The following is a 14,021-nucleotide window of genomic DNA, read 5'->3' on the forward strand; positions in this document are numbered from 1 at the left end:
ACAGTAACAATAAACAAATACAATTCTCTCTCTCTTTATTTTTAATACTTCTTTCTATCTTTATATATATATAAATCATTATTGAGCTAATTATATTAATGTTAGAGTCTTCTATTTATACATCTTTATTTTATATTTAATATATCTTTTATTTATTTTACAACAGTAGTAAAATTATTAGAAAAATTTGATCCTTAGATTTTATGGAGGTTGAAATTTTAAAATTTAATGAAACACAAGTCGGTAAATGGAATATAAATCTGAGCTGTAGATTTACGTATTTAAAAAAATTAAAAATTACAAATATGAGAATTAGATTTATATATTTTAAAATTTGATCATCTAATTTGTTGATATCTAATTTCACATCATGATAAAATACATTAAATTTAAAAATTTGTTTGGTTGAGTTTTTAAAAAATATTTTTTTTAAGTTAAATTTTTAGAAAATTTTATAAAAAAAATTAAAATAATTTTATATTTAAATATTTCACATAAAAAATTTTATTTATTATATATAAATTATATATTTTTTAAAACATATATTTTAAAAATATGTAAATTATATTTTTTTTAAAAGATATTTTTTATTTTTTAATAATTTTTTTTATATTTTTATTTTTACTATTAAAAATTTATTAATCACGTTAACTTAATGGCACTCAAACATGAGTTTTCGAAAAAAAGAAAAATTAGCCGGCGGTTAAAATCCGCTTCAACAGTGGCAACATATAAAACTCCGAAAGACAATTTACCTCGTTTGGGCTGCGAGGGTGTTAGCTAAGACAATTTCACAAAAACACCAAAACAAAACACCACTTGTTAGATCATCACATTCTGTTTCTCTCTTTCTCTCTCTTCCTCTGTTTGCAATCATGGATCGAACCCAAATTCTCCTTGTTGGGTTACCAATCTTCTTGTTCTTCTCAGATGTTTTCAACCTCTTCTCTCCTCCACCGCCTTCTAAACCAACATCACATCACCACCACCACCACCACCCCCCTTCAACTCAACCTAATAACCCTCAAACCACCACCCATATTCAGGAACCCCTCCTCGAATTCCCTACCCAGGTTCTCTTTTTTCATTTTTTATTTTCTTCATTTGCACCCCTCAATTTCCCAGTTCTAAATTTACTATTTTGTTTATATGGGTCATGCAAAGTTTTGTTCTTTTTTGTTTTTATTCTGTAAAAGATTTTTCTGATATGCTGTTTTTTTTTTCTTATTCAAAATGCAGAAACAGAGTGGTATTGGCCCAATTGGTGTTGGCAACGCTGTAAACATTGACTTCTGCACTTCATGTTCCTACAAGTTTGTCCAATTTCTAGTAGCTCTTTATTTTATTTGATCTTACTTTTTTAATTTAGTTGATGGATGATGAGTTCTAATTTAATATATGTGGGTCTTTTGGAATAAAATTGTGTGTAGATATCACTGTTTTTGGCAGCTAAATTAAGGAAAGTCTTGATGAGGTTTAGTGTTAATTATTTATTTATTAGAATCACAACATCCATTGGAAATTACTTGTCCCTAAGTTAGATTTATTTGTTTAGTGGTTATTTGAACAATTAGACGGAAAACCCTGTTCTCATTTTGACATCTTTGAAGTGTATTAAAATTCTTATTTCTTTTTTTGTGGCATTAGAATCTCCATGAGAATGTGAAAATCTAACAAATGTAAATGATCACAAAACGGACTAAACTTTGGATTTTGGATCTGATGTTCTTAACCAAGTTTTGTTAGGAGCTGCATTCATTGATAATTAGTTTAATTTGTGGAATCCACATTTTTTAAAGCATAACAAGTCCTAAACCTTAACCTTTTGGTGTGTAATATTCATGACCTTTTCCGTAGGGGAAATGCAGTAACGGTTAAGAACATGTTGGAGGCAGAATTCCCTGGGATCAATGTTGTTTTGGCTAACTATCCCGCTCCACTTCCGAAGCGACTTCTCAGCAAAGTAGTACCGGTGGTGCAACTCGGACTTATTATAACAATATCTGCAGGAGAGCAGATATTCCCAAGGTTGGGAATAACTCCTCCACCATGGTACTATTCTTTGCGTGCCAACAGGTTTGGAAGCATGGCAAGCATTTGGCTTCTCGGGAACTTCCTTCAGTCTTTCTTACAGAGTTCTGGTGCTTTTGAAGTATATTGCAATGGTGACTTGGTAAGTCCTTGGTCATGGACTTATGCTTAGTGCTTCAAATTAATTAGTATTAATTTAGTGTAAAAGTCCGTGGTTGGTACCGGAACAAAGCATCACTAGAACGAATTTGTCCACGAGGACTGAAAACCTCCGGCATAGTTCCTTAAAGTAAAAATTGTGGGTCAAATCGGTTCTATGCAGGAATAGATTAGTCTCTTACAAATGCTTCTTATCAGAAAGGACTAACTTGACCCAACATTTTTAGTTCTCAAGGACTATGCTGAAGTTCAAGCGAATCAAACTCGATAACTCATCTAAACTCATAAAACTTAGCAAACTTGATTCGTGAACTCAATTTGGAGACTTATGAGTTAACTAACCAGTTTGATAACCTTGCTAGAGGTTTTCATTTCCTATGAACGAATTTTAAACTGGTGATAGTTTTGTTAGGAATCAATAGGGGGATAATGCGATTGTTAACGATGATTGCATGTAATCTGTAGCTGCTAATGCTAACAGGAAACACATCAAGTAATATAGAACTATGAAAGCAGTTAAGTTCATAGCATATTAAACTTCTCATACTTTCCATGATGATCTTGTTTCTTTGAACATCTTAGATTTTCTCCAAGCTGCAGCAGAAGAGGTTCCCTGGTGAAATTGAGTTGAGGGACCTTGTTAGCAGAAGAATAGCGAATCCACGATACGTCAACGGTATTTAAGGTTCTGTCTGGCCGTAAGACCGTCAGGTAGCGGATTGCCGGAGGTACCAGAAAAGATGTTAGGTTCAACAAAGTTTCCAGACACGAATTCGAGCATACAAACTGGATGCTAACTGAATGCTACAGAGATCATAATTTTTTTAGTCTTTTTGTAATTTGTGTTATGTATACACTGTAAGCCTCTAAGGCAAATAATTGATTCAGAATAATCAGAAATCATTGGTTTTAGTTTTTCACGTAGTTTTCAACTTTTTATAATATGTTCTCAGTTTTGAACCCTCCCCGTTACAAAACTTGTTAGTATATGCAGTCAGATATGCACTCTTTGGTGATTGCAACTTCAATAGTTATTTCAGTTAACTTTATAAAAAGCTGTTTTGAACATGGAAGTTTTAACCATAATAAAATTAAGAATTTATTTGAGTGGGTTTTTTTTTTTTTTAAATTAAGTGAATTTTTTAAAAGATTTTATAAAAAAAGAAATGTTATTTGATGTTTGGATATTTTTTGTAATAAATTTTTTTTATCTATTAATTATGTTTGAATATAATATAAAAATATATTTTTATCTTAAGATATTTTTTTAAAGTAAAAAAGATATTTTAAAAAAAATGTAAATGATAATTTTTTTTAAAAAGATGTTTTTTATTTTCTAATATTTTTTTTTACTATTAAAAATTTGTTAGACACACTAAAAATTAAAAAAAAAAACAACTTTTCAAACAAGTGCCAAAAAGTTATTTGGAATGAGTTTCTGGAGTTGATATTGAATCACTTGAACGTTTTAAATCTTTCCTAATCTTAAAAATACTATATACTCACATGGAATTGATATACACATCCTAATTGAGTTAACAGTCAAAATAGTCCCTCAAATTTGCATAATTATAATCGTTCTTGAACATCTATTGCACAAATAAGACTATTATCTTTAAAAAAAGTTTAGAAAACCAACTATAACTATAGTCAACTCATACCAACTTTTATTTTTAGTTTTGAAATTCAAAAAACTAAGATAATGGATTTTTTTTTATAATAAGCCCCTTTTTCAATTAGTTGGCTTGGTTCCCTAGCAGAACCATCTAACGGCATCATAGAGAATATGTAGCAATGTTTCTCATCTAAAGACAAGCCTCTCAGCATTTAGCAACAGGTAAAACTAGAAGCCATAGGCAGAGTTCAATCAATACAAGGAAATTAGGAAGAGTCCTAACTCCTTTAGTCTAACAATCTAACAACATATTAAATATTGCTGACTAACTACGAGTCAAAAATAATAAATTATGCTAGCAGTTTAGTATTCTTCAAGAGAATCTGAAACCAGAAGGGAACAAAGTAAATGCTTATTTTAACTGCTCAATTTTAAATAACAATTTTAATAAGTGGCAAAGAAAATTGCAACACGGGGATGTAGCTCAGATGGTAGAGCGCTCGCTTAGCATGCGAGAGGTACGGGGATCGATACCCCGCATCTCCATTTTTTAATATTTTTCTGCTTCTTTTGTTGACACGTTTCTTTTCATGTTTATCCAATCCAATTTGGCCCAAAACTTGATGTGGATTGAGGACTACCAATTTTTAGTTTTTTACCTTAATCTTGCACTTTCTATAAATTATTCTAAGGTTAAATATTTCTTTTCACTTTTAAAATTTATATTAACTTATTATTTTGAATGATAAATACAAAAATTTATTGACAATAAATATAGAAATTTTACGACTATCAATACAAAATGTTTTAAAGATAAACAAATAACTTTTTGAAGGAAAATATAAGAAGAAAATACATAAATCTTTTTACGATAAAGCACAAAAGTTTTATGACATGTGCTATTTAAGTTACATTTTTATATTATTCGACTAAAATTTTTATATTTTTCAATTAAAATTTGTATGTTTTTTTTTTTGTGTTATTCAACTAAAAAGTTCGCACCATTTAAAACAACTTATATGTTATTCAGCCAAGTTTTTTTTTGTTTGATTAAAATTTATGTATTATTCTTCTATATTATTTAATTAAAATTTTTTTATGGTTTAATATAATTGTATTTTTTAACTATTTTTTTTTATTTTTTCTATGCTATTTTTTTATAATGTTATATAATTCAACTTAAAATCTAATTTTTTTGAATAAAATATTTTATTAATGACATATTTAAACAAAACAAATAAAATAAAAAGAGATTTTTTTGGTATCTAAATAGATGAACATTTGAAAAAGAATAGAATTTAGAAATAAGAAATAGAAAATAAAATCATCATGAAAAGAAGAAGAGAGAGAAAAAAAAAGATGAAAAGAGAAGAGAAAAAAAAGAAAAGAAATAATATATTTAGATGAAGAGAATAGAAGGAAAAAAAAATACAATGTATAAGAAGAGAAAGAAAAGAAAAGGAGAATGAGGTCCATACTTTAGAGAAATTTGAGAAAAGTGAGGTTCTAACACGATAAGATTCGAAACTGCGAATATGAAAGATGATCTGGATCGTATTTACTGTTTGGACGGAGTTGTTCATATTGCTCGTAGCATCAATGAAAAGGTTAGTAAATAATTTTTTTTCTTTGAGATAGATTAGAAATGTTAGCAATATTAAGTCGCTTAGAGCCTTAGAGTATTTGATTATAATCGTTAGTTAGAATTTTTAAACTTAGGTATAAATGTTAGTTACAATAGTGACTTAGAATTTTCTTAGAATTTTAAAACTACAAATATTAGTTAGAGTAGTGATTAAAAATTGTTAAAATTTTTAAATTATAAATGTTAGAATGACTAGTGACTAGAAGTTTTCTTAAAAGTTATTTAAGTTAAAAATGTCAGCAACAATTGTTTTATATTTTATATTAATTTTTTTCAGTATTGCTTGTGTTTGGTAAATTTAGATTTAGTGAGGATTTAATTTTTATGAATACGGTTAATGTATTCTAAGATGATAATTTTGGCTATTGATATTTATTCCAATAGGACATGCATAATTTAAAATTCATTTAATGTATTGTATTGTATTGTTAATTATTATGGTTCTTAGAAAATATTTTTTTTTATCATTATGCAGCTCGCCTGATGTATTACCAACAAGGTATGTCCCTATACGATAGGATCATATCGTACTTGCAAATGGCCGAATTATACCATCTTATAAGACTCAACGACTACTGGCTTAGGTTGGATGAGCCATTAGTCAGTGTATTCGTAGAGGATAGCGTCCGAAAACGCATACTTTTCATATGTCGTTCGGAGAATGCACAATTACGCTATAGGATGTAGCATACCAGTTAGACCTCCCGACTGACAGTGACTATGTTAGTGGATGTCTGACGGACTTTGAGAGGTACATTGAAGGTGGCCGACTTGCATGGACTTGGTTCGAGGAGCTATTGAGTGTCTTACCTCCTGCGGACTATATCGACAAGTTCACTATGAGTTGTACTTAGATGTAGGATATATTCAGTGAGCTTCCTTAGGACGCAGACGAGGAAACAGTGAGGAGGTATGCGAGGGCGTATATCATGATGTTATTATCAACTCATCTTGTTGGGAACAAGTCTGGTACACATCTTCACATCCAGAGGCTACCGTACGTAGCTAGGTTAGAGAATATGGGCAGATACAATTGGAGGCCTGCTGCTCTTGCGTGGTTATATTGATGCATGTGCGTGTGGCTAACAGAAACATCGTAAAGTTGGTTGGTCCACTGTAGCTCCTTCAGTCATGGATCTTCTGGTGTTTCTTGAGTTTAAAGCCTCATAGGTTTGACGCATTTCAATGGCCGTTGGCATCGAGGTACTTATGTGTAAATATGTTATGTTAATTAAATATGTTTTCCATATATTACCATTGTTGAACTAATGTATCTCATGGCAAGTGGTCAGGATATTATCCAACATTGAGCGAAAGGGCCTAGAGTGGCGCATTGGAGGTTGAGGATAGATTTACTGCAGGTCAAGAATGTGAGTATTACTGTAGTTTTATTGAACGTCAGTTAGTCTGATTTTTAATGTCGAATTATGATCTTTATAAATAATTTCTCTTTAACAGTTCACATGGATGCCTTATAGTGCACTAGAGGTTCAAAGTCAGATTCTACATCCGGGAACCCATGCTGTGTCATAGCCTCCAAATCTAAAGTCGAAAAGTGTAGGGGGTATTACTGAGTTCCCGAGCTTGATGCTCCATCACTCCCAAATGAAATACTCCTTCCTAGATCATCATCGCTATCCTCATCAATAATGGCAGGCTCCACATTATCATCATCCTGCAGTACATCTTTCACGGCATTTGGTTCTCCAACCTCCCGAGAAACTAGATCATAACAGGAATATCTGCCATCACAATAACAAACTCATCGAAAGATCGATTATCACCAATTTCTATATTATCATCGCGGTTTAGATCAGATGCGAAGGACAAAGATGCCACTAAAATTGCCGCAGGTGCAATTACAAGCACATATGAAGAGGCAATAACAGAGGTTGGACTAGAGGCTACTGTCATTGCTTTTGATTAATTATTCCAATTCGATTCTACATTGCTACTAAACTAGAGACCACATCCCCAAACTTGGCCAATAATTCATGGGTTCTCACCTCGAAAAACTGACGATGACAGTGAAACAAAACTTGCAAATCATCATCACTGTCTATTACAAAAGAGTTGTACTTCACCCCATCTCGAACAACAGAAATTGAAATTCTATAAATAACTTCTCCACTCGTTTCATGCCATGCAGTCAATTTTATTCCCTCTTTCATTTTTTCCTTAATTGTCCCTCTGGGATGCACAAAAACTAAAAAACTATCTAAACTAGCCATTGTGAATTCCACTCTAATAAATACCTAACGTTCTGATCGTATTTATATAGAATATATTCCTTTGTAAATCGAATTAATTTAATTCGATTTATACAGTTACAACTGTGTATTAGTAAATCGAATCAATTAGATTCGATTTACTTTGGGTGCATCAAAAGAAGTAAATCAAAACAACTTGTTTCGAATTATGTCACGAACACTAATTCTTACTAAATCGAATAAAATGAATTCGATTTACATAGACTTGTTGTAACACTAGCTAAATCAAATAAAATGCATTCAATTTACATAGAATTCTTGTAAATCGAATTAAGTAGCTTCAATTACATAATTTTATTACCAAAACAAGACATACATATAAACTATTTTATTTTAGAATATTAGTGTAATATTAGAATTCATTTGATTTATTTATGTCATTTATCCTATTAATTATTTTTTGTAATGTATTAATAGTGTAATAGCAATATAATAAAAAAAATATGTATAGATCAATAGAATTTATTGTTTTTGACTATTATTTTTAATTATTAATTTAATTTTTTTAATTTAATAATTCATCTATATATTTTTAATATATACTTTCAAATATTAAAAATTAATTAATATAAAAAATAATAAATTTTACTGATACAATAACTAATTACCTTAAAGTCTAAACCATTATTAGCAAAAAATTAGAGAGTCAAACTTTGGACAAAACCACATGGCACTTTTTGGTTAACCGACAAAAATCCAAGTAGGCGCTAGTGTGGGTAAAAGATTGTAGGACTAGTAGCCTTATAATAATCCAAACCAGTATTAATGACGTGGAAGGTGGATACCACATTGAGTTGCGTGCCGTTCCCTCCATTTTTCTCTATTTGTTAATAAACAAAAACAAGTAAACTAATTGCATTTTTTATTTTTCTTCTTCCCATCACTCTTGTTCACTTCTTCTACTTCCATTTCCCTTTCACCTTCGCATCTCCACCATGGCAATCCACTCTTCTTCCAATCAAGGTTTGCTTCTTCCTTCAACGTTCCATTTCCTTATATATGTTCCGTGCGCTATTTCACCGAGTTCGGATCACTCTGATTTTCAGCTTCATTCGTGATCTCGTTTTTCAGATCATAATATCTGGATTATTTACATGATTTGATTTTATTATTGTTCTAAGATATTTTTGCTGGTCTTTCTTCGTAATAAATAAAGCTCAGATTTTGATTATAGCAGTAAACATTTTGGGATAACATAATTAAGCTAACCTAAATTCACGTTTACGTTGGTAGAGTTCAATTCGTGGTATGGAAAGGTAAATTAAATATTAACAAATAAAAACACTGTCTGGTTTTGGAAGGGATTACCTTGGTATGTATTTTGTCAAAATTTTTAATTTAATTTTCTTGTAGAAGAACAGTATGTTAGTGTGTTCCTTCGCAAGCAATTGAAAATGTATGAATTTTGATTTGATTGGTGTATTTGATATTTACTAAAAATTATGTATACTTTGCTTTGGTTTATGCTGATGACTTACACCTTATCATATGATTATTCTGATTTTGTTAGATAGTCTGTCCACTGGTTTACTGCAATTGAATGAACAGTTTTTTATTCTTTCAGATGATTCTAGCAAAAGGGCGATGCCGTCCTATTTCAATTTACCGCCACTGGATGTTTCTAATGCATTTCCACAAGCAACACCAGCGTCTGTATTTCCTCCTTGTGGTAAGAAATTTATGTGATAGGTTAGGTCATTGTATAAGGAATCAGGTTGCTTTTGAAGCTTTAGCTGGATTAGGTCATTGCATATAGTTTAGTTTTGTTCTGTAACTTAGTTATTCTTTCATATTTCACAACTTGGTAAGATTATATTTTTGTAATTATTTAATTATTTTGACTGAAATGAGATATGCTTCAGGAACTCACTTCCATTTTTATCTGTCATGTTGTTTGAAAATTACAGCTTCAGATTATTTTCAATTCGATGACTTATTGACACCAGAGGAGCAGGCAGTTAGGAAGAAAGTAAGAGAATGTATGGAAAAAGAAATTGCACCAGTAATGACTGAGGTATGTTTCTGTGATGCTTTTTCTCTTTAGATGGAAATGATTACCATGTGAATTTCTTCTTCTTCCCATTACGTTTTCTCTTTCCTTATCAAAGCTCACTATCTTGATTCTGTTAATTTGATTTTTATTTGTTGTTTTGTCTTGTTTTTGTTTCTTCTAGTACTGGGAAAAGGCCAAGTTCCCATTTCAGTGTATACCAAAACTTGCTGCATTGCGTCTCGCTGGTGGAACAATCAAGGTTTTCTTTGTACTTCTCTGTATATGTTTTTGGATACTACAAATGGTGAATGGAGTTCTTAGCAAGCTTTTATTCCCAGGGCTATGGTTGTCCTGGCCTTTCTATTCTTGGTAGTGCTGTAGGTACTGCTGAAGTTGCAAGAGTTGATGCAAGCTGTTCAACTTTTATTTTGGTTCATTCATCCTTAGCAATGCTTACTATTGGTAAAGCACTTATCTTTCTTTGACAAGTTTCTAATATTTATTGTTTAATTTATATTGGACTGTTTTCTGCCAATTGTTCCTGTGCTCATATTTTATAATTTTGATCAATTGTTATATTAGCATTGTGTGGATCAGAAGCCCAGAAGCAAAAGTATCTACCTTCTTTGGCACAGTTTCAAACTATAGGATGCTGGGTAAGTTGACTTCCTTGGTATTTCATCTGTTGAATTTGTAGAACGGAGAAGAGCAAGCATGGGTGTATTGCTTTGGGTGCTTCTTGCACTCAACATACTGATATAATATATATATATGGTGAAATATAGAGTTTTTTTAACAAGAAAAATAATAAAGTCTTTAGCTATTCCCCATGATTCCTATTGTTACAATGCCACGATTTGAATTATTTCCCTTGCTATGTAATTACTGTGGTAATTAAAACATTGTCATTGTGCTGAGTTTACGCTTCTGAGATAAGTTATTTTCTTAACATTAGGGTTTGACTGAGCCCGACTATGGAAGTGATGCCAGTGCTTTGAAGACTACAGCAACAAAGGTGTGATACCTTGTGTACAACTTGTTTACCAATTGCTTCTCAAGGAAGATGCATTAGCATCTCTTTGATTTTTAATCAATCATATTTCAATTATACTGTAGTTCAATAATGCTGATAGTATAGTGTTGGTTTGTTTTGAAATGATCAGGTTGAAGGAGGTTGGATCCTAGATGGCCAAAAGCGGTGGATAGGAAACAGTACGTTTGCTGATATATTGGTTATCTTTGCTAGGAATACCTCTACAAATCAGATAAATGGGTATTTGATATTTATCCTTACCTTCATTGTTTGAAAAATGTGTACATTGTATTTAATATAAAGGCTGCAGAAGACCAAAGAAAAAAAAAAAAAAACGAGAGGGAATCAGTGCAATGATTTAACTTAGAATGTTAACTGAATGCATGCTTGTTGCGACATATAAAGTTCAGACATACACAAAAGGACAATTGAAGAATGTGTCTAGGTCAAGACAGAAGTTTAATTACTGACAATAACGTGTTAATAGGCTTAAATGTCACTAATATAGCCTATGAAAGCATTATAGGGAGCATATCAAATGGGAGTAGTTAACCATATCAATGGAGTAAATATTGACTATCAGATTTGACATGAATGATCATATTTATCGAAACATAAAGTTAGTACCCTTTTTAAATTATCATCTTTCTTGTAAATAATGTTTCATCTTAATCATCAATATTATACATGAGCAGAGAAGGATGTCGGTGTCAAAATGAAAGTTTAAATCAGTCTCCACTATATGTTAATAGACCTGAAAGTCCTACTAATATATATGCCCTCAGGCCTTTTTTTTTTTTTTTTTTTTTTTTTTTTTTTTTTTAATTTATCCTCATGTATTCAGCGTCACATGACATCTTTTTACATGTTTGTACCTAAACATTCAGATATATTGTAAAAAAGGATGCACCTGGTTTAACCGTCACCAAAATAGAGAATAAAATTGGACTCAGGATTGTTCAAAATGGAGACATTGTTATGAAGAAAGTTTTTATCCCTGATGAGGACAGATTAACAGGGGTCAACTCTTTTCAAGACACAAACAAGGTGTGATTATGTGGTGTTTCTGGATTGTTCTTTTAATAATTCCATATATAGGTATTGTTGATGAAACTTATATTACTTGAGTGAAGCATTATATATATTTCATTCTTGGTTCCTGTTATCTTTTTAGGCAGCTGCTATACTATTGTAGTTCTATGCAATTTCATTAGGTGTTACTCCCTTAGTTCTCAAATAAGTGTCCACTTAGCAAATTAATATAATATTACTGTTTTCTTCCCATTCATATCCCCAAATTAATGAATGAGAGAATAAATTAGTAATGTAATTAAAGAGAGTAATTATTTCTGTCCAGGGAAGTTTGTAACTTGTTAACTTCCATAGCTACAATACATTTATATCATTATCTTAATTCAAGCGAAAATTTAAAAGTTGACATTCATTAATTGAGTCAAAATAATAATTTTTTATTTTCTGTTATCCTCCATTAATACTGGATTTATGAAACCAGAAAATTTAAATGGCGTAATTATGAGATTGTAGACTGATCAGACATTGGAATTAATTCCATTGTTAATCACAAATAGTTTATTTTTCTTATGCAAGCAAGTTACTTCCCCATGCGTCAGATGAAATCATATATTTGTTTCTTGATGAATACTTTTGTTGCTTCACATGTACTGGAAATAACAAAGTAAAAGTGATATATAGAGTATCTTTCTCTATGCATACTGAACTATATGCAGTTGCAACCCCATGAGTTAGATGTTGCTCATTTGTTTTGGCTCCCTTAAAACAGGTACTTGCTGTCTCACGTGTAATGGTTGCTTGGCAACCAATTGGCATATCCATGGGAATCTATGATATATGTCATAGGTATTTAAAGGAGAGGAAACAGTTTGGAGCACCATTAGCAGCTTTCCAGATCAACCAACAGAAACTTGTTCAGATGCTTAGCAATGTTCAAGCCATGTTTCTCGTTGGTTGGCGCCTTTGCAAATTGTACGAGAGTGGTAAAATGACTCCTGGACATGCAAGCTTGGCCAAGGTAATTTCTTATGATTCATTTTGTAACTTCTTTCTGCTCTCCCTAAATTTTAAACCAAGTAAGCATACGACAAAAGTTCGCTATTGTGATTGGAGATACCAAAGCCTGATAAACCCCTACAAGAATCCCATACTCAAGTTTGGGAGTTGATCTGTATACCTTGCAATCGGATTGATTGAAGCATGTTAATGAATATTGGCATATCTTTTCAGTCATGGATCACCTTGAGAGCAAGAGAAACAGCTGCTCTGGGACGAGAATTACTTGGTGGCAATGGAATATTGGCCGATTTTCTTGTCGCCAAGGTATGCATAGTTCTTGATTCAAGATTTCTTATGTTGAAACTACATTCTAATGTAATGAATGAGTTAAAGATGGGAACTTTATAATGATCAAAATGCTCTTTGCTCCATTCTGTAGTGGAAGCTTTATTAAGTTATGTAATTGAGTTAGAATTAATATAGTTGAATTAAAAAAGAGAATAAATAGTATTGTCTAGTAGCACTCTAAGTTCCAACTAAATATTTGGCTTGTTTTCATTTTGTTGCAGGCATTCTGCGATATAGAACCTATTTATACGTATGAAGGTACATATGACATCAACACTTTGGTTACTGGCAGGGAAGTTACTGGTTTTGCTAGCTTTAAGCCTGTTATTGCCCAAAAGAGAAGCCGATTGTGAAAAATATAAAAGTTGTTCCTTGTTAAACTTTGTCAATGTGTTTGTTCAATGCTTTGTATTTGATAAAACAAGGTTTCAATAATTATGAAAAATGTTCGTATAAGCCACGGCACAGTGAAAAAAAGAAATCCTAGACACGTATTATTGATGTCATTGGATCGTAGATGTGCTCTCTATTGTGGAATTCCGGGGCACTGCCCTACAATATAGGGGAACTGGTTTGGTATTTGCAAATTGTCACATTCATTGACTAATCTCGTAGTTGAAGGCCCTTTCGGCCTCTCCCATAGCTTGATTTCTTCATGGTTTTAAGACAAACTAGTGGATGGACCACAAAGGATGTTTACCATGATGTGAACCTAACTGAAGGAAGGGTCCTAAAATTGAAAAAATAAATATTTTGCTGCGGCAACCATCGACCGAGGGGTGGCAATGGCAATAGGTAGGGTTTAGACCAAATTCTAATCATATCCATGGGTTGATTTTTGAACTAAAACTTAACCAAACTTTATCTAAGGGTTTATAACATACCAATCCTAACCA

The 14,021-nt window shown here is 31.6% G+C and overlaps 2 protein-coding genes and 1 non-coding gene across 3 annotated transcripts; all 3 read left to right on the plus strand.

The window, feature by feature from the left end:
* The first annotated feature begins 665 nt into the window (after positions 1–665).
* Positions 666–3,108, plus strand: LOC112728004 (selT-like protein). The gene is made up of 4 exons (XM_025777969.3): positions 666–1,073; positions 1,240–1,313; positions 1,858–2,173; positions 2,773–3,108. The coding sequence occupies exons 1-4, from the start codon at positions 876–878 to the stop codon at positions 2,872–2,874; spliced, it is 690 nt and encodes a 229-aa protein (XP_025633754.1). The 5' UTR covers positions 666–875; the 3' UTR covers positions 2,875–3,108.
* A 1,170-nt stretch (positions 3,109–4,278) lies between these two features.
* TRNAA-AGC (transfer RNA alanine (anticodon AGC)) lies at positions 4,279–4,351 on the plus strand. Its single transcript has one exon. It is a non-coding gene; the product is annotated as a tRNA-Ala (tRNA).
* A 4,121-nt stretch (positions 4,352–8,472) lies between these two features.
* On the plus strand, positions 8,473–13,704 carry LOC112728005 (acyl-coenzyme A oxidase 4, peroxisomal). The gene is made up of 12 exons (XM_025777970.3): positions 8,473–8,683; positions 9,285–9,389; positions 9,628–9,734; positions 9,895–9,972; positions 10,052–10,175; positions 10,296–10,369; positions 10,669–10,728; positions 10,877–10,986; positions 11,634–11,793; positions 12,548–12,796; positions 13,009–13,101; positions 13,347–13,704. The coding sequence occupies exons 1-12, from the start codon at positions 8,656–8,658 to the stop codon at positions 13,476–13,478; spliced, it is 1,320 nt and encodes a 439-aa protein (XP_025633755.1). The 5' UTR covers positions 8,473–8,655; the 3' UTR covers positions 13,479–13,704.
* The last annotated feature ends 317 nt before the right edge of the window (positions 13,705–14,021 follow it).

This window comes from Arachis hypogaea, chromosome 12, assembly GCF_003086295.3.
Source record: "Arachis hypogaea cultivar Tifrunner chromosome 12, arahy.Tifrunner.gnm2.J5K5, whole genome shotgun sequence".
Lineage (NCBI taxonomy): Eukaryota > Viridiplantae > Streptophyta > Magnoliopsida > Fabales > Fabaceae > Arachis > Arachis hypogaea.

Excerpts from the sequence above, each read along its gene's own strand:
- LOC112728004 (XM_025777969.3), top strand. The coding sequence starts at position 876 with ATGGATCGAACCCAAATTCTCCTTGTTGGGTTACCAATCTTCTTGTTC. Across the intron at positions 1,074-1,239 it reads TCCTCGAATTCCCTACCCAG|AAACAGAGTGGTATTGGCCC; the intron begins GTTCTCTTTTTT and ends TTCAAAATGCAG. Across the intron at positions 2,174-2,772 it reads TATATTGCAATGGTGACTTG|ATTTTCTCCAAGCTGCAGCA; the intron begins GTAAGTCCTTGG and ends TGAACATCTTAG.
- LOC112728005 (XM_025777970.3), top strand. The coding sequence starts at position 8,656 with ATGGCAATCCACTCTTCTTCCAATCAAG. Across the intron at positions 8,684-9,284 it reads CCACTCTTCTTCCAATCAAG|ATGATTCTAGCAAAAGGGCG; the intron begins GTTTGCTTCTTC and ends TTATTCTTTCAG. Across the intron at positions 13,102-13,346 it reads CCGATTTTCTTGTCGCCAAG|GCATTCTGCGATATAGAACC; the intron begins GTATGCATAGTT and ends ATTTTGTTGCAG.